The sequence below is a fragment of the Entamoeba invadens genome (assembly GCF_000330505.1).
Source record: "Entamoeba invadens IP1 unplaced genomic scaffold scaff_1105074724911, whole genome shotgun sequence".
In the NCBI taxonomy this organism is placed as follows: domain Eukaryota; phylum Evosea; order Mastigamoebida; family Endamoebidae; genus Entamoeba; species Entamoeba invadens.
Window position 1 is genome coordinate 24,227 of NW_004440265.1, and position 19,415 is coordinate 43,641.

The following is a 19,415-nucleotide window of genomic DNA, read 5'->3' on the forward strand; positions in this document are numbered from 1 at the left end:
GTTTCATATTCAATTTTAAATTTTATATTTGAAGAATATAAATATTTTCTTTGATTACAATTATTATTATATGATAAAGAATTAATAATTAGTGATAAGACAAGTTGGAATATATGTTTGCTGTTGAGTTTATTTTTTGATATTTTATATAAAAATTATTAAAATTTGTTGACATTTATCAAGTAAAAATGTTAAAATTATTTGATAAATTTTATAATTAAAAAGAAAAATGTTTTATATTTCCAACAATATAAAAAAATGATAATAACATGAATTACAGCTTCTCTGTGTTCATCAAACGATTTTTCGAAAGTTTTACAGCTTTTTGGGATGACGTCATCAACCTTAGACCCAAATTTAAGGCGTCTTTAAATCCAAGTCAGTTGTTACATTGAGTGTTACTTTTCTTTTTTTATCAACAGTTTTGATTCCTAAAGCTTGTATCCAATTGAAGAATATCCCAATGACATTCTGAACGACATAATAATCATACGCCTCCATTGAGTTCTTTGCTGTCTCAAGTCTTCTTTTAATCGTAATTAAATCGCATTTTCAAGTTTTTGTTATCGAGTGGGAGTGACACCAAAAGTAGTCCTATTTTATTTCCAAATTGTATCTTGGGTTCATACATCTGTTAATAGGCAGTAACATAGAAATTGACTTCAGTCTCATTTCCGCCTTCTCTTTCACAAATTCGCCTAACTTGTCTGTCATACAAGAGAAGAGCAATGTGTTTTAATTCCCACAAAACTGCTTAACAACTTTTTGAACAAAGTCTACAGAAGACATCTTTCCCCAAACACACTGTTGTTTTCCAATCAACTTCTTCCTCAAATAATTCATGCTGTCGTTGTGTGCAAAGAATACTCCTGACATGTAGGTGGGAATGAGCGAAATTTGTTTCACTCTGGTTTAATTCCCTTTTGGTTGTTTTCTCAATGTCAATACGGCAAGTTTGGTAATTTCCTTGTTGATCTCCAAAAAGAAGTACTTTGATTCGTTGTAATTTAACCCGAGATTTGACGCTTCTCCAACTTCTTGCATTAATCTGACTGATGTGAGTCCATCAACCAGACATTGGGATATCTTGACAACAAACTGTTTGCTACATTCGGACTCGGGACTGGGGGATTCGGGGGATCGGGGGGACTGGGGACACGGGGGCCTTTTGCCGACTTGAATCCAAGCCGGCATCTGTTTGATTATACATTGTTATATGGTATAATATTATATGTTGTAAAATAAAGAAGAAAAAACAACCTTGCATTTCATTGTGATTGAATATGAAATTTGTGCTTAAATATAAAATTGTTCGTTATTTTTTAATCTATGTGTTTCTTTACGATAAAAAATACGATAATTTATTAATACAACGTTGAAATACAAACACACTGGATCTTTTATGCGTTTTTTTGATTTTTTTAGGTTTATAATGCATTGAATGCGCACAAATTGTCTGTATTCACTATTCAAAAACTAACTCCAAACAACATTTAATTATAATCATATTTTTATTTTTTTCAAATTTACAAACAATGTTATAATGTATAATTATTCTAATTATTAATTTTTATTCAAAATAAAATAACAGTCAATTTTTTTATTAAAAATACAAATAAATTGTTTATTTAAAACAAAACACGATGTTGATTTTATGATTAAATTAATAAAAGTATGTTTAATGATTTTAAATGTGTTTACTATAATATATATCGATTTACAAAAGCCTTTTTTATATTAACATTGAAATGACGTTTTGTTGTTTTTTTTATTTTTTATTAATATTTAACTGGTAATTTAAAAATTAGAAATATTGAAAATATTTTTTAATATTAATATTATTATTAATATTAATATCATATATTTATAACAAACAAGATACAGATACCCGAAAAATAGTCCGGCACAGAAAAACCGACCGGCAAACCATAAATTTATAGTATATTATAGTTTTTAGTTTTTTGTCCTGTTTTTTCAAATTTTGCATTAAAAAAACTATTAAATAGTTTTTAGAAACCATTTTTATAGTTTGCCGGTCGTTTTTTCAGGTATCTGTAATCATTTGAATTGATTTTTTTTATCTTTTTTACATTCGTTTTAAAGAGCCTTTGTTCTATATAATAAACATTATGACAAATAATAACTATTTTCATTAATTATAATAACATTTTAAAATTAAACAACTGGAACAACAAAACAAATGTCATGATTACATCTCTATTAATAAATCCAACAATCTGAGTTATTTTTACATCACATTTAAGTTGATTGTGTGTAAATTGACAAACATAAAACATAATTCGTTGTTAAAAATGTTAACATTCGAATATTAAAAATTTGGTTAATTCATTATCTCGCATAATAAATTTATCACCACACTAACTTACAAAAATAAATAAACAATTTGGATAATTATTGAATTTTTTTTTAAAATGAATTTATTTTTAAATTATAATTCTCAAAATATTACTTTAAAGTTAAATTTCAACTAATCTTTTTTTTATTAAAATTCTTATTAACAACAAATTTGATTCTCAGCTTATTTAAAAAAATTAAATGATTTTTCTCTAAGTTGACTTTGACCTGAGAATGGTGGTTTATAACATAATTTGAATTGTAAAAAAATGTTTTTAAATTTATGTGTTGAGGCGGTTGTGATATACATATATTATTTTCTTTATTTTTAAAAAAAACTTCAACAATTAATTTGATTCACTCAATTAACTTATGGTTATACAAATGTTTTTTTATTCGAAGTTTTAAAAAATAAATCAATTCACAATGATAATATCAAACAAAAAACAACAAGAATAAACATCATTTTCTCTTCACTTAAAAGTTATACAAAATGCGTTTTTGGGAAATGATGTTCAAGAATAACAAAACCATTCGAAAATATAATGTTTTATAAAAATTTAAATAAAATAGTAAAAAACCTATAAAATTAAACTAGTCTTAGCTTAAAAAATTGAATGGCGGTTGAAGTCGAAACAGACACCTTTTTGTCCGCCCGATTTTACACGTTCAAATAATCCTGAAATTTGCTGCATTTGTTGCATTCTCCCCTTTAAGTTATTATTCCCACAAATCGTTATAATTTCAAATTGTGCAACCTGTTGAGTCCGTAAAGCCACATTAAACTAAGGCTTTCTTTACTGTTGTTTGAAAATCACGACTCAGACTGTTTAATATTCTTTGTTTCGCTTCAACCACAAATTATTTTTCTTTTTTACCCAAAACTGTCTGCAAATAAATACCATTCGACATGTCATCGAACGTGTCATTAAGCCGTAAAATGGCTTTAGCAGCGTCAGAGAGTTCATTCATGTTGTCGTGGACTTTGTCTTTTACATTTATTATGAAAATGTATTTTTTTTATAATTGAAGGTTTTTTATTACGACTATTAAAAATATTATAAAATTATTTAATACCTTAATATTATTTTTTTATAGTTCAATTATAGTAAATATAGTGTATGTTGTAAATTAAAAGATCATTTAAAGTTCTATAAGAAAAAATCAAAAAGGCGGGCAAAAATATGTCTTTTTTGCCAATTAAGTGTTAAATGGAACTCATTTAACATAAAAAAAATAAAAAACTTTTTGATTGTATATTTTTCTATATTCAATACATCAATTGCAATTACTTCCATTGCTTTGATGTATATAATTTATGTATTTCACTGGAACACAAAACATATTTACACAGTAACTACTGATAATTCATAAATTACAAATCCACAACAAGAAATCAGTTTTGAAAAAAATACCTCATTAAGTTTTTTATGATCTTAATATGAAGTAAGTGACAACAAAATGTTTTGATTATATTTCATTTTAATTGGGTAACATCTTTATAAATTACCCATGAGTAAAAAAAGAAAGCAAATAGATCACAAAATTTTTGAATTTGACAGCTGAAAGTTAAACAATTATTTAAAAAAAACAAATTTTAAGTAAAAAGTTACTTTCTCGTGAACAATATACAAAATAAATAATAACTTTAATTAACTTTCAAAGTACACGACCACAACAAATGGATTTGTGAAACACATATCATTCACTGTGTTTAAATCAACAGACATCATATTCAAAATCTGACCATGTCACGTTGTAAACCAATTTTGCATTCATAGCAAATATCCTTTCATATATTGCAATAACCGTATTTTCAAACCAACAACAGTTGTAATATAAGTGAAGTAATGTCAACACGCCGAAAAAATGAGTGCAGCAATCGCCACAAACAGATTAAACATTTCACTCGTCCATTTTTTGGTACTGCCAAGATAACAACACGGCGATTTGTTTGTTGGTCATGATGATTCTGAAATGTCCACGTCGTTCCATTTAGTATCAAAGTTGATCATAACACTATGTACAAATATGGGGATGAACAAAATGACATCATAAATAAGTCTTGGAATTACTGCGATTAACGTAGGCTTTGCATTCAATCGGATCATCACTCGCAACAATTTGGGATTTAGTTATTGTTTTGCATTTTTCCAAGCAATTTCGAATTGACTTGTCAAGTGTTTAGCTCTCTTTTTATGTCCAATTCTTGTATATCGGACTCATTGAGTGACGTTTTATGTTAATTTATACAATCTCTTCATCTTTTAGAAAGGTTACAGGAGGCAGAATAATTACTTGACAAAGAATAAATTGATTGACAGAAAGATGATTGGCCAAAATTCTTAAATACAGTATGGAGAGAAAGTAACACCACATTTTTTCAGTATATAATTCAAGTCAATTTTCGGGAAGAAAAATTCAAAGAAAAATTCCATTAAAAAATTCCCGAAAAAATAAACAATTTTCATGTGAAAAAATGTGGTGTGGCTTTCTCCCCTGGTGTTACTTTCTCCCCATTCTTTAATAATTTTTGGTTAGCTGTTTTGGGTTTATTTTTTTTCGGGAATTACCACTTATTCTATTTTAATTATTAGAAATTACTTGACAAAGACTAAAAACGGCGCTTATTTTTTTTCCAAAAACAAAAATGGAACTGAACTCGATTAAGAAATGTCTTTTCAAACAATTCAATTCTGGATCTCCTCCAATTCGCCAATTGTGAGTGTGAAAGGCTCGAGACTCTGTTGAAGCGCGTCAACAGGACTGCCATAGACTTAGTGATCTCCATGGTATAATACATGGAAGTCCTCGCAAATATGGGCAATTTGAGTTTTTAAAATGGAAATGGGTTGCTCTAAGTTACCTGAAAATTCGATTTGTTGGGCTAAATGGTTGATATGCCTGACAAAAACCGAAGTTTCTGGTGCTCTTTTTCTCTCTCTTTCTAAATCAGATATCGAAACGGTCTCAATTTCATTGGGTGGAGCAGAGAGTCTTCTGGTTATTGCCACATTTGAAAACACATTGGCTTGGAAAAACGCACTAAACTCTTCAACGAGACGACTGGCAGATTTGATGTCAATATAAAAAACAAATCTGTTGTTGGTCAATCTTGAAACCATACCTGCTCGGCGAAAAGACGCAATTACAACTTCATGTGATGCGGAGGTATCCAAATAGTTGATAATTTTGGATAACGAGTTTTTGAGGCGTTGGCCAGAAGCTGCCCTTGTGTTTGAGTCTTTAATGGCGTCATTTGAAATATTGTTGTCCACAAAAAAATGCACTGACCAACTCTTTCATTGCTCCTGTTACGTCAAGTGTGCTACTTCTACCCATATGCTCGGCCGTACTTTCGCCAATTTGTCCATTATCCAACACAGAAGTGGGATGCTGTATATGAGGAAGCTCAGAGACACTTACAGCAGTTTTAAAGAAAAGAGTCTCTTCTGGCCATTTTTTCCCACGAACCAAATAAACACAAATCGAGAGGCTGCACCAAGTGAGAGCAGTGCGACGTGTACTTGTGAAGATGAATGTGATATATCAAAAGAAGACTCTTCAACTCCTTAAAATTGTGCCCACTAAATCCATCAATTGTTATCAATGAAGGTGCAGTTGCGGGAAGTTTTGACAGTAGTCTCTTGCACTCTATAAAAGGAATAACAGTCGTGGTCATCCATTCCATAAAAATATCCTTTGTGACAAAGCCGGTGCTGCTTGTATAAAATGAAGCGTTTGTGTATTTGGAAAGGAGCTCAGTATAAACAGTCTTATTGGCGACGACAATTCCGAGGCATACGACTGCACCATCAAGGCATATTATGCAAATTATTGTCGAACGTTTCCCTGATCTTTCAACTCCTATTTTGATGTTTTTCTCGTCGACGTCAGCGGGAACTAGAATCTTGACCACCTTTTTATCACAGATATCCTGGAAACCAATTTCATCGACGTTAAATACCAGTCAGATGTCGGTGCCATTGAATTGGGACATTTCCAGATAGTTATTGACAATATCACAAGGATTGATTGTGATTCTCCCCAAATCCTTTGGTTTTCCTTCGACAGTTTTCAAGTTGAAAACTCGGAGCGCCCACTTTCTTACAGTTTCTTTGTTGAATGTGCGGTTGTTTATTTTCTGAACCAATTTGTCGAAGGAAGAGAGAGTCATAGCCAACTTTTGTTGGGAACAGTAATCAATAAACATTTTGCAATTGTAACTGTTTTTTGATCGAACAAAAAAGGTCTTCCTGGTTCTCTATTTATGTGGTTGTTGTCTTTGTTAAGCTCTTTGAGATCCGAACTCACAGACTGGGGTGTATTCCGAAAAGCACGGCAAGTGCTCGTAATGTCAAAATTTTTTCACCTCTCAAAGTGCACACAATCATACCGACTTGCTCTCTTCTCGATGCCAATTTAAAAAAGAATGGATCGTTGGCAAAACACAAGAGGACATTTTTTGGCATTCAAAACATCTTTTTCTGAAATTTGTGTCTTTTTTATTGCTTTGGTTTTTATTTCTTCTGTGGCTTTCATAATGTTCCTCTCCATAACAGTATGGTCTTTCACTCCACTTTTCTTTCTGGGAATTTTGAACACCTTTTCAAACTCAGGATGTTCGGCTATGAATTGAGGAGACACCAATTCGACAAGCTTTGTCGATACAACAATATGAACTCCAATGGTTGACAATGGATTTGAAGGCAGCGTCGAAGGGCTTGACATTAAAACTGATTTTTTAATTGAAACATTTACTAAAAAGTTATAAAAATCCAGTATTTGTGGGGAAAGAAGTATACTAATTACCAAAAAAGAGTTGAAAACAATAGTTTTTATCGGATTTTAATTCTCTTTATCTTATTTTTCCAAATAATTTTCATGTTTTTTAGGTCAAGCATAACCGTTATAATTATTATACATATTACAACATATAGCAAAACCAAATATATGGTAAAAATAATGCATTTTTCAATATGAGACATGGAAACAAAATACCCTAATGTTGGTTCTCAAACCCCAATAATAATTACTCTGAAAATTAAAAATAAAATTTTGTCATCCCTTTTTTCTTTGTCAAGTGATTTTTCAGCCTTCTGTATTACTTTCTTTTGTGTTTGTCATATATATCTTTTTGTTATTATTTTTGGTTTGTTCTTATTCATTTCAACATAACAACAAGAATGATTTAGTGACTTTTATTATATGTTGATAAATAATAATATTTTAATTATTATAAATAATAATATCTTGTTATAGAAGCATTTGTATTCTAAGGGCAAAATATTACCATTCTAAGGTGGATATTTGTATTCGAGTCCCTGCAAATACATTTTTTGTTTTTATATAATGTTTTTAGATCAAATGAATAAAGAAGAATATCTTTAACCTTACGATGGTGTTTGTGTAATTTAAATATCATTTATTTTCAATATTTGTTTTTTGGTAATTTATTTTTTATTTTTAATTATCAATATAAAATTAATCCCAAAAACTCAAAATTGGAAATAATAAACTATATTTTATTTATGACTAATTTATTTGCACAATCAATACAAACAAAAACGGAATGTAAAGGACACACCGGTTAACAGTAAAAATAGCAATCACTTTAAATTCTCGATTTACATTGGCCACTACAAAGTTTACATGTTCCCAACTTTTCAAGTTTTGTACATAGTGACTTTTTTCTTATTGATTCAACTTTTTTTGCTCAATTGGTATAAGTTCCAACGTAGTGTTCACTAATGACGGAGCTTGACATAAAAGTACAGCCGCTTTAACTATACATATTGTATTATTAACATCAAAATATATAATTACATTTTCACTGAAAATGTGACTAAGTATGACAGATTGTTCGATTCTTTAGGTACTTTTAGCTCTTGTTTTGACGTGTGACTGACACAACATTATACTCAAATCAATCAAGAATTTTTCTCTTTTGATCGTTTTGTTTATATAACAACGTGCATTTAAAACACATATATCCACAATGTTAAAAAAACATTGCCAAAGGCCACTTTTTCGTACCTCTTATACAAGAATACTGTTTTACCATTATGTCGAACCGAATCGACTCCTCCCATGTTTTTGTTATAACTTATTTGAATTTCAAATGAACCACTTCTTTTATTTAAAATAATAAGTTTTTTTGGTCGACAAAAATGTAACAGCTTTATTTGGTTTATCATAATAATTCAACATGACAATTTCAAATGGAGTATTTCTTATTACCAGTTTGCATATTTTGACTAAATTTAAAGCCAAAAAACTTTTGTGACATTGTTTTTCTTTGAATTTTTTTGTGACGATTATTCGTTTTTTTTTCTACAAGTTCCCACAACATCAATATCTCGTTTTTTAATTCAAGAGCAATATCAACAGTTGTAAATAAATTGTTTATATAAAGAGTCATATTAGTTCCATAAAACGGAAAAATCAAAGCTTCAACAATTTTTCTATTTCTTTTTCTTCATTTCCACCATATTTTCCTAAAAATGGTTTTGCGTTTATTACCATCCCTTTATAGTTGTCTACCATGAGCCACAATTTTAACCCAAATTTGCCTGGTTTGGAAGGAAGATACTGCCTAAATCTTCAATGACCGAAATAGTCGACTAATTGTTCATCACTGCAAACAGTACCAGATACTTTTTTATTTATATAGCCACTAGCCAGGTTTTTAGAAAAACAATCAAATAATCTTTTTATTCTATCAAAATTTGTTATATCAGTATACGACTTATTATCAGTTTCAGTATTTTGTTTTTGTGCTTCTTTTACAAATTCAACATCAACAACATCTTTTAATAATCGCTATTACTTTTGCACACAGAATCGTTTTCTCCAAAATCACTGAAATCATCTTTCTCCAAATTCCGTGTTGATGCAACAATTTCAATATTTTTTTCAGATATAAGTAAACCACTTTTTTTCAAAAACAGTATAAAAGTTGGATGTTTGAGAAAATGTTGGGATTTGTTTTTTTGGTTGGTTTGGACTCGATTATCTTTTTTCGATTCTTTCCGGGTTCGGGGTAGTAATAACACGTTTCGTCATACGATCTTAATTAGTTCTGACGCGTTTGTATCGAACCTTAACGCACTCAACAATATTTTTAAACGTTGTTCGCTCATCACTGCTCTGTAAAAGGGGTTGCTGTGCCTACTATACAAAAAACAAGACTTTTCTATTGTCATTTGTGACACCTTGAAACAGTAACAATCCAACAAAGGCATCAAATTCTGTACAATTCAAAAAATTCCATCTTGTTCCTTAAACAATTTCCCTACATTGTTTGTATATAAAATAATCATATCTTCCATTTTAAAAGTAAAATCTTCACTGAAGTCTATTACAGAAGGATCAAATATTTCTAGGAATGGTTTACATTACACCCGACTTCTATTTTTCCCAAAAATAAACATGTATATCGACACCTTTTTTCTTTGTTGAATATATCTTTAATATTACTTCCATGAAATATTATCATTATGTTGCTTATATACTAAATGTGATATGATGTGTCCTGTATTTGGTGATATTTGGTTAACAAATGTTAAGACTTTAGTTTTCAATATAATTTGCAAATGTATTATTGTTTTTTTGTTTTACATGATTTTTGAAAACGATATTTATAATTACAAAAGCGGCATTTAAGTTTGTCAAAAAAAATGTTATTTATTTTGTTTTAATAACACCATTGTAAGGTTAAATCTGTTCGAATATTTTAGTCAACAACTCAAATTGAAAAATTGATAATATTTGAAGAAGTGTTTTTTCCAAAATCTTGACGTATTTATATATATTTTTACAAATCCGGTCACCTTTCTGTGTTTTTCTGGACAAGTATCTTTTCACGAACCATCTTTTTGAACGTATTAATTTTTACCATGGTTGTAAAAAGTTTAAAGCGTTTTTGCAATTTTCTCTCTAAAATACACTCAAAATGAATAAGATTATGTTGAGAAGACATTTTTAGAAATTTCTGGAATAGTTAATTCAACAAAAGTTACAGATTCGAAAACAAAATATTTAATTGTTGTACACCAAAATGATTGGCCAATTGCGCGACAATTAGACTCGTTAGACAATTATAATCACAACAAATAGACGCTTTTGACAGTAACAATATTTATTTAATAAAATGTTACAAAAACATTTAGAGACATTTAATTTGATGTTTTGACAAAATAATTTAGAAGACAATTAACTTATTTTAAAATATTTATAACATTTTAATCAAACACAAAAATTTAAAATGCAAATGTTATTAAAATATTGATAAAAAACAAAAACTATGATTAAACTAAAAAATATTTATATGTTTTATATTTTCATATTTATTATGTATGCTCTTTCCCTTGACTGGTGTTGGAAAGGTTTCATGTTACACTGTTTTCAAGAGGAAATAGAACACTATGAGTCTTCTTTTGTTTTTTACACAAATGGGTCGCTAGTCTTTTTGGTAATCATTTACAAAATGTCAAAATTTCGTGTACCTCAATCTTTCTTTTAGTAATCGATATTCCAAAAGATTTGGCTTCAATATGGGTTTCTTTGAATAACACCCAGCTTTTTAATAAAAAGAAGACCGACCAGTTGGTTAAAAAAATTGTTGGAAAATCCGAATTTTTCTTATTAAATGATTTTATGAAAACATCAAAAAACAACACTTCCAATTTAAAAAGTGGAGGAGTTAACTGTGAAGGTTATTATAACAAATATTGCTCAAGTTGTATGAGTGGCAAAATGAGTTGCAAACAATGTGAAAATGGGTATAGCCCCATGTATGACACGACTAACAGCAATATCGTTCAATGTGCAAACATTTTGACAACAGGGCAGTATTGGTGGTGTGGCGCCACAACAAAAATATGGTTGACACAAATGGGTATTGTATAGTTCAGAATTGTGACAATGGAGTAAGTAAATCAAAAGGAAATGCGGGCGTTTGCTATCAGTGCTCAAGCAATTATCCGTATTATTATGAAAACAATTGCCACAAATGTCAACAAGGTTATAATTTCAAAAATGGTATTTGTAATCAATGTAATGGGTGTTCGACTTGTTACAGTAATGGGTGTAAAGAAGGTACGTGTTTAGAAAGTTTTTATGGGAAACAAGTTTGGAATAATGAACAACAATATTTTGAATATCAATGCATTGCATGTGGAGTAGGATGTTCTTCTTGTACTTCTGATGGTTGTTTGGCATGTAATACTGGGTTTTATCTCAAAGATGGAGTTTGTACAACATGTCCCAACACTTGTTCTTTGTGTTCCACAACAAGTTCAGAGTGTATACAATGCCAGCAAAACTATGTGTTCCAAAACCCCAAAACAGTCGAATAAAATTTGTGTTCTACTTTTGACTTGAATTTTAAAACATGTGATTCAAATTATCTTAAAAATGTTATGAGTGTCAAATTGGGTATTATCCATCTTCCTTGACTTACAAATGTACTAAATGTTTTCTGACTTGTGAATTGAATGTGTGTAACACATATACTGGAGTATGTCAGACATGTGGTGACAATTACACAATAACAACACCTTTAGAAATAACGTGTGGTTTATGTTCTGATTTTGATTCATATTGTGAAACCTGCTCAAAAACAACAAGAAAATGCAACAAATGTAAAGCTGGTTATTACCCACAAACCAATTCACCATTTACATGTCAACAATGTGATGATACATGTGGTAACAAATGTGATCAAGTATACGGGTATTGTACTTCGTGCAAACTTGGTTATGTTTTAAAACTTGATAAACAGTCTTTAATATGTGAGTCTTGTCAAACATTTGACCCGAATTGTCAGACGTGTAAAGAAAACGGAGAGAGAAAGTGTCTGACTTGTGTCAATAAGTACAGACCCGCAAGTAACGGGACTTGCATCAAATGTGATTCAACCTGTTTGGACAACTGTGATGGAACAAGTGGAATTTGTACTAAATGTGTGAGTGGTTATGTTCCTCATAAACCGCAGCAAACAATTTGTCAAGAATGCACATATTTTGACACAAGTTCTATAAACTGTGCAACAAACAACACCCGCACTTGTGTAAATTGCAAGATTCAAATGTATCCATCTGCACAACAAAATGGCGACTAATTTTGTAAATTGTGATTCAACGTGTGCTGATTGTGACACTACAAATGGTAACTGTAAAAAGTGTTCAACGCTAAATTTTGTTGTTACAAAACCGATGTCAATACGATGCGAAATGTGTTCCACTTTTGATTTAAATTGTGAGACGTGTTCTGTTGACTCAAGTCGTGTTTGTACAACATGTAGAAGCGGTCTTCGTCCAAACACAACAAGTGGGAAGTGTGTTGGGTGTGGGTTGCACTGTGTATCTGGTGCATGTGACCCAACGAGTGGGATTTGCAATCAATGTGTTACAAATTACGTGTTTCAGAGCACAAATACTGACCAATGCGAGAGCTGTTCGACATTTGACGCTAATTGCATCACATGCGCATCAGACCCAACAAGGAAGTGCAAACAATGCAACACGGGGTATTACCCGAAGACATCAGGCGACTACAAGTGTCAGAGTTGTGATGTAACATGTGGTGGAAAGTGTGACACAACAACTGGAGTGTGTGCTGGGTGCCAAAGTGGGTATGTGCCAACATCACCAATCACAAATAAGTGTGTCACGTACAACACTTTTGACACAAATTGTGTTGAGTGTGTTGATGATAAGAGAGAGTGTGCAATATGTCAGAGTGGGATGTATCCAAACAACGTGAAACATTCACTCTCTGTGATGCAAGTTGTACTGGGCAATGCAACACATCAACTGGTGTCTGCACAGGCTGTACTACAAACCACGTCTTTACTGATCCGCCAGGAAAAGTGTGTGTTACTTGTAAACTATTTGACACAAAATGCATCACCTGTTCACCAGACTTTTCAAGAAAGTGCAAAGTGTGTGCAAATGGGTTCTATCCTGACGATGCATCTGGCAAATGTGTTGCGTGTGCGACAATAACAAATTGCAACACGTGTTCATCTGATACAAAGAAGTGTTTGGCGTGTAAAGATCCGTTTATTCAGAAAAGTGGTGGTTGTGAAAGCTGTCCGATTGGCGAATATAAGTTCAGTGAAACAACATGCATAAAGTGTTACAACACAATTGACAATTGTAACACTTGTGATACAATATCTGTTGGCAAAGCAAATTGCACTGCTTGTATCTACCCTCACGTTTTTAATGGCACAAAATGTGAATTGTGCCAACCAAATGAATATTATGACAACACAACAGGCACCCCAAAGTGTGTTAAGAATGATATTAACTGTGACATTTTATCAAACAAAGAAAATTGTCTGGACTGCAGTGACACTTTCTTTGTTTCCAACTCAAAATGTGTTTCATCTGGTGGTTGTGAATCACCGACTTTAACTTCGTGTGACTGTTCAGACCAAATATCGATCAACTCAAAATGTACATCACAAATAGAACATTGTAAATACCAGAAATCAGAGAAGGGTGTTTCGACGTGTATTACATGTGATGATGATAATATTCTGAACTACGGTGGTGTGTGTGAACAACAGAGTGTGTATGGGTTGGTGAGAAATGGTGTTGCTTTTGGTTGCAAATTAGGAACGTATTTGACAAATCAAAACACGTGTGACAGTTGTAGTGGATCAAATGCAGTTTGCACAACTCAAAACAAGTTTTTGAAGTGCGGTGATTCAACAATACTTGATATAGAACAGATGGCGTGCACCACCGATACACAATGTAATTCAGTTGTCGATGGACTGTGTGTTCAATGCAAAGAAAACGACTTTGAAATTAGCAAAGGAAGGTGTTCGAAATGTGAGACTGAAAATTGTGACCTGTGTGTTGGAAGAAAGTGTCAAATATGCAAATTAAATTACTTGATGTACAGCGCTAATCGGTGTGTTAACAAGGAACAGGTCAATTGTGAACGTATAAGTAAAAATGGATGTGCACAATGTAAAGCCGGATATTATCAAGTTGACACTAATAACATTGAAGGCAAGTACGACTTCTGCACAAAAACAGATGTTGAGTTGCACTGCAAATACTACTCACTTAATACCACAAAATGTATTGAGTGCCAAGACGGCTTCAACATGAAAGTTGGGGTGTGTGCTGAACAATTTGATGATCTCAATAAAGTCAAGACACAAAATGTGTCAGTAATTAACAAGAAAAATAAACTAAAATCACAAGAAGAAATCGACTGTTTGACAAGAAATAACAAAGGATGTCAACGATGTCCAAGTGGGTATTACCTGAACAAAAATGGTTGAGAGAAATGCACGAATGACTGTATAAGTTGCTACAATGCAACATATTGTATTTCATGTCATAGTGGATACTTTTTAGACTTGTTTATGAAATGCCAAACACTTGGTGAATTGGAAAAGAGGTGTGAAGTGACATTACCGACTGGTGGAGGGTGTGCTATTTGCAAAGTTGGGTATTACAAATCAGAGAAAGACTGTGATGTGTGTGATGAGTCGTGTGATATGTGTTTAAATAAAAATACATGTTTGTCATGTAAAAATGGGTACTTCAAAATTGCAAATGAAACAAACAAAATATGTTCATTAAACACAACACCAACAAATTGTTTGAAGTCAAATCTCGAAGGGTGTGTACTTTGTAATGAGTCTTATTATTTACAAAATGGGCGTTGTATTAATTGTAAAGAGAGTTGTGCAACATGTGAAAATAGTGTAGCGTGTTTATCGTGTAAAATTGACGAAGTCTTAGTGAAAGGGAGTTGTGTTTAATATCACACGATATTGCATTGTATTTCGGCATATAACTCGAAGTGCACTGCTTGTAAAGGGAGTTACAAAGTATCGGATGATGGCGAGAGTTGTGTTTCTAATACCAAATATGGTGTTGTAATTGGGATATAAATTGCCATCTTTTTTATCATAATATTATTTGTATTCATTTACTTATATCTGACAATCAAAATACATCAAAAGCGTATTCTACACAAAGTTGATAAGAACGTGTGTACATTTAATATAAAGCGATCTTATATCTCGATAACTCCTTTGTATGATTCTCTTTGTACCAACAAAAAAATTTTGAAATTTGATTTAGAAAACGATGAATTTTAGTTGACAAAGAGACAAGGGATTTGATATGTATTGGTAATATATCAAAACACAACATGAAAGTGCAGCTTAGTGTAATGAACGGGTGCGATTATTACACTATTAGAAGTGAACATTCTCTTGTTACACTCCACAAAGGTGAAGCTTGTGGGTTTGGTTTATTTATCGCGCCACTGTGTTCATGTCATATTAATGATAAAATAGCAGTTATTGCACTTGATATTACAAGCGGACAACAAATCACAACAAATGTAACTGTTAATGTAACCACAGAACAATCAACAAAATTGAACTACAGAGAAATTGAAGAATTAAGTCAAATTGGGGAAGGTTCCTTTGGTATTGTGTATAAAGGAACATTCAAAAATAATACAGTTGCAACTAAGAAAATAAAAAACAGTAAAGAAGATGACAATGCAATGATGGAGTTTGAAAATGAGGTAAATGTGTTAGACAAATTCCGATGTGAGTATATCGTCCACTTTTATGGCGCAGTGTTCATACCAACTAATATTTGTATGGTCACTGAATTTGCAGAGTACGGGTCGTTACAAGACTTGATTAAAAAGAGAAAAAAAACTGATGCCATCGACATGAAAATGCGTGTTAAAATAATGTTAAATGCATTACGTGGTATATCGTATTTACATGATAATGAGATATTACACAGAGACATCAAACCAGACAATATTCTTGTAATATCACCAAATGTTAATGACAAAGTAAATGCAAAACCGACTGACTTTGAAAGTAGTAGAAATGTAAACATGTTAATGACTAATATGACTTTCACTAAAGGTATTGGAACTCCAGTCTATATGGCACCTGAAATACTTAAAAAGGACAAATATAAGAAACCAGCAGATATTTACTCATTTGGAGTGACTATGTATGAATGTATTGGGTGGTGTCAGGCATACACAAAACATCAGTTCAGATTTCCATGGAAAATAGCAGAGTTTGTTATTAACGGCAAACGAGTTAAAAAGAAAGAAAATATACCTCAAGAACTTTTTGATGTCATTCAAAAGTGTTGGGCACAAGATATGAGTAAAAGAATCGATTCTACAACTATTGTTAATTTTTTTTACTAATATCACATTTTAATTATCTTTTTACTCTTTAATGTTTTTGATATTCAAAAATTGGTTATTTTAAAAACACTAAAAATTTGTTGTAAGTTAGTCTACTAACGACATAAAAATGATAATGTAAAATTACAACCTGATAGAAAAACAAGTTTTGGTGTTTGTAATTCGGCGATTTTAACAGGAACAACAATGTGAATGTCACAATTTCCGAATGAACATTGATTTCCCTTGTTTTCTTGTTGCATGTTTTATTTTTATTATTAACTTCAAAAAACTAATCAAAAATTTTAAATTGTCAAGGTTTGACTATATTTTTTTAATTTTTCATGTACATTAATCTAAGTTGTAGTGAAGTACCAAATTACATGAATGACATTTTCGTGTTTAATGTTTTGTAAAATTTAAAATAAAACAAGAGAATGCGACAAATATGTCAGTTAAGTTGGAAAACAACAACACTCTTTGGAGTGAAAAATTTGTTATCAGCCAACTCATTTTGTTTGGCGGTGTAAGTGCGTTGTGGGTTGTTGCAAAAACTTCCGTTTTCACCTTTCTTGTACACACATATATCACCACTATAACCAAATAAAAATAGACTTTGATCGTTTTGAGAATATAGAAAAAATTCACCATCACTGTATTTTCTAGTCTTACCAAACTTTTTTGGATTCAGAATGCCATTTCTCACAAGTGAAAAGATGTACGAATCGCCACCATTGAGATAAGCGCCAACCTCATTTATATATCCAGTAAACACGCCACCAAACTTGTTGTGATTTGTGTCTTCAATCAAAAAGCACAAGTTGTTGTTCATAACTTTATCAATAAACACCGAAGTGTCTGTTGACCAGTCGTCTTTGTCTGGGTCAAAAACAACACTTCCTAATTTGTACCCCGTCAATTTCTCAAGACCAGCTTTCTCTTCAAGTGTGATGTGTTCACGCTTCATTGTCTCTTCTTCTTCATCGTCTTCTTTTTTTATTGAATTGATGAATTTCTCTGATTTCGTAATTTGATCAACTTTAGAGTTTTTAATTTGTTCAATTTTATATATCTGGTCTGTATCTTTAAGTGGTTTTGTGTCTATATTGCATTTTTCTTCATAAAGTGCAATTTTGATATTAAATATTTCATACAACTTCTCGTTGTCACTCTCAGTTGAATACAGACTTGTTTCACTTTTGATTTTGTTGGATGTGTTATTTAAATTGGTGACAATCATGTTGAGTGAAGTTGTGATGTTCTTCTTTCTCTCGAATATTCCATCAAGTCTGTTGAAGTGTATCTCTGCATTTTTAATGCGTTGTGTAATGTCGAGTGACTTGTCGTCAACAAAGTTGTATTCCTTTTTTAATTTGTGGAAGTCTGACACTGTTTTTGCTGCGTTTGTGCAGAGTTCTGAGAGTGCTGTTAAATCGGTTTCCATTGTATGTTAATGGAGTTTATTTGTTTTTATAATTAATTTTATTTAAATCTCATTCAAAAACATCATTACCTCATTCATAATAATTTTTGAATTGAATTATCAAATTTCAAATAATTTAAATTTATATAAAATGATTTTAATTTTAAACCAGAGTATAGTAAATAAATTATTATACCTAACTTTTTGATTTCGTGTCAAAAAAGACAATTAAAAAATAAATTATTATAAAATGATAAATATAGGTGAGCCACAGAACCGTTAAAATAAATAGAGCCCTTACGGAACAAAAAAGAATTTTTTTGTTCTTTTTGATGATAAAAACGTTCAATTATTTCTTTTTTTTGAACTTCGTTTTTGTATTAACCGGCCAATAGTATTTTTTTTCTTGGGCAAAATGCACTAGACGCAAAAAATGCGTTTTTTTCCCTATAAATATAAAAATGAGAAAAAAATCTAAAAATAATCTACATATAAATTTGCTATTGTTTGAAAAGGCATCTTTCAGCAGTTTTCACATTGTCGACATACAGCAAGAGATTAGACACCAAATTTTTACAACTATTATAATGCAATTTCAACTTTAGGTCTGAAATATAATCGACCACTTTTTTCACAGACACTAGTAATGAGTAGAAAAATCTTTATTATAACTGTAACAACATCGGAGTAGCAAGACAAACTTATTAAACTGGAAAACAAAATTCGGATTTGGTTTTTTTTTCATTTTTGCTAAATACTCAGGATTTTATGCAAATCATTTTTTCTTAATAAATAATATTTTGGGCAAAAATGCTTTTTTGAAGAAAAAGTTCAATAAAATAAGAAGGAAAAAAAATATAAAATTGTTTTTTCGAATAAAAGTTTCTCTTTTTAAGACTGAAAAATTTAAGAAAGTTTTGAGTCTTATTTTTGTCCCAAAAGTACAATTTTAAAAAATATGTTAGACAAACGAAAACAAATCATAATTTTGATATTTCATTTGAAATAGTAAGTTATTATAACAAACAAAAAAAAATCCAAAAAATACATTTTAATTGTCAAATATTAAAATAAATTATTATTATTATAGTTTTATTTATAAAATATTATAGAATTTACAACCAAACCAAATATAAAGCCAAAGTTTATTGTTAAAAAAAAAAACTGTCTATAAAAATAATAATAAACTAAAAACATCGAATGAATAAATACGAGCTGATTGCATTAGCTTTGCAAAGTGGAAAACACTTTTCAGAAATTGAAAAGTTGTTCAAAATGTCTCCCAAAAAGTTGCAAGAATCGCAAAATGTTTAAAGAATGGAGAACCAATAAAGGTATTAAAGAGGGGAAGAAAGAAAATAACATTTGATGTCGAAAAACTGATTCACAAAATTACAACTAAAAATCATTTGTCTTCTTGTAAAGAAGTTTC

General features: G+C 30.8%; 5 protein-coding genes across 5 annotated transcripts; 4 read left to right on the forward strand and 1 right to left on the reverse strand.

Annotated features, from left to right (window-relative positions):
- Positions 1-754: 754 nt before the first annotated feature.
- Positions 755-1,194, reverse strand: EIN_357210 (hypothetical protein; the record flags this gene model as incomplete). The annotated part of the gene is made up of 2 exons (XM_004255641.1): positions 755-1,048; positions 1,072-1,194. 2 exons carry the CDS (start codon positions 1,192-1,194, stop codon positions 755-757), a joined length of 417 nt encoding a protein of 138 aa, XP_004255689.1.
- Positions 1,195-10,708: 9,514 nt separating this feature from the next.
- On the forward strand, positions 10,709-11,714 carry EIN_357220 (hypothetical protein; the record flags this gene model as incomplete). The annotated part of the gene is made up of 3 exons (XM_004255642.1): positions 10,709-10,757; positions 10,787-11,254; positions 11,302-11,714. 3 exons carry the CDS (start codon positions 10,709-10,711, stop codon positions 11,712-11,714), a joined length of 930 nt encoding a protein of 309 aa, XP_004255690.1.
- A 138-nt stretch (positions 11,715-11,852) lies between these two features.
- Positions 11,853-12,478, forward strand: EIN_357230 (hypothetical protein; the record flags this gene model as incomplete). Its single annotated transcript, XM_004255643.1, has 2 exons — positions 11,853-11,875; positions 11,986-12,478. The coding sequence occupies 2 exons, from the start codon at positions 11,853-11,855 to the stop codon at positions 12,476-12,478; spliced, it is 516 nt and encodes a 171-aa protein (XP_004255691.1).
- Positions 12,479-12,590: 112 nt separating this feature from the next.
- EIN_357240 (hypothetical protein) lies at positions 12,591-14,662 on the forward strand (the record flags this gene model as incomplete). Its single annotated transcript, XM_004255644.1, has 2 exons — positions 12,591-13,230; positions 13,281-14,662. 2 exons carry the CDS (start codon positions 12,591-12,593, stop codon positions 14,660-14,662), a joined length of 2,022 nt encoding a protein of 673 aa, XP_004255692.1.
- Positions 14,663-15,543: 881 nt separating this feature from the next.
- EIN_357250 (serine/threonine protein kinase HT1, putative) lies at positions 15,544-16,581 on the forward strand (the record flags this gene model as incomplete). The annotated part of the gene is made up of 1 exon (XM_004255645.1): positions 15,544-16,581. One exon carries the CDS (start codon positions 15,544-15,546, stop codon positions 16,579-16,581), a length of 1,038 nt encoding a protein of 345 aa, XP_004255693.1.
- Between the last annotated feature and the right edge of the window lie 2,834 nt (positions 16,582-19,415).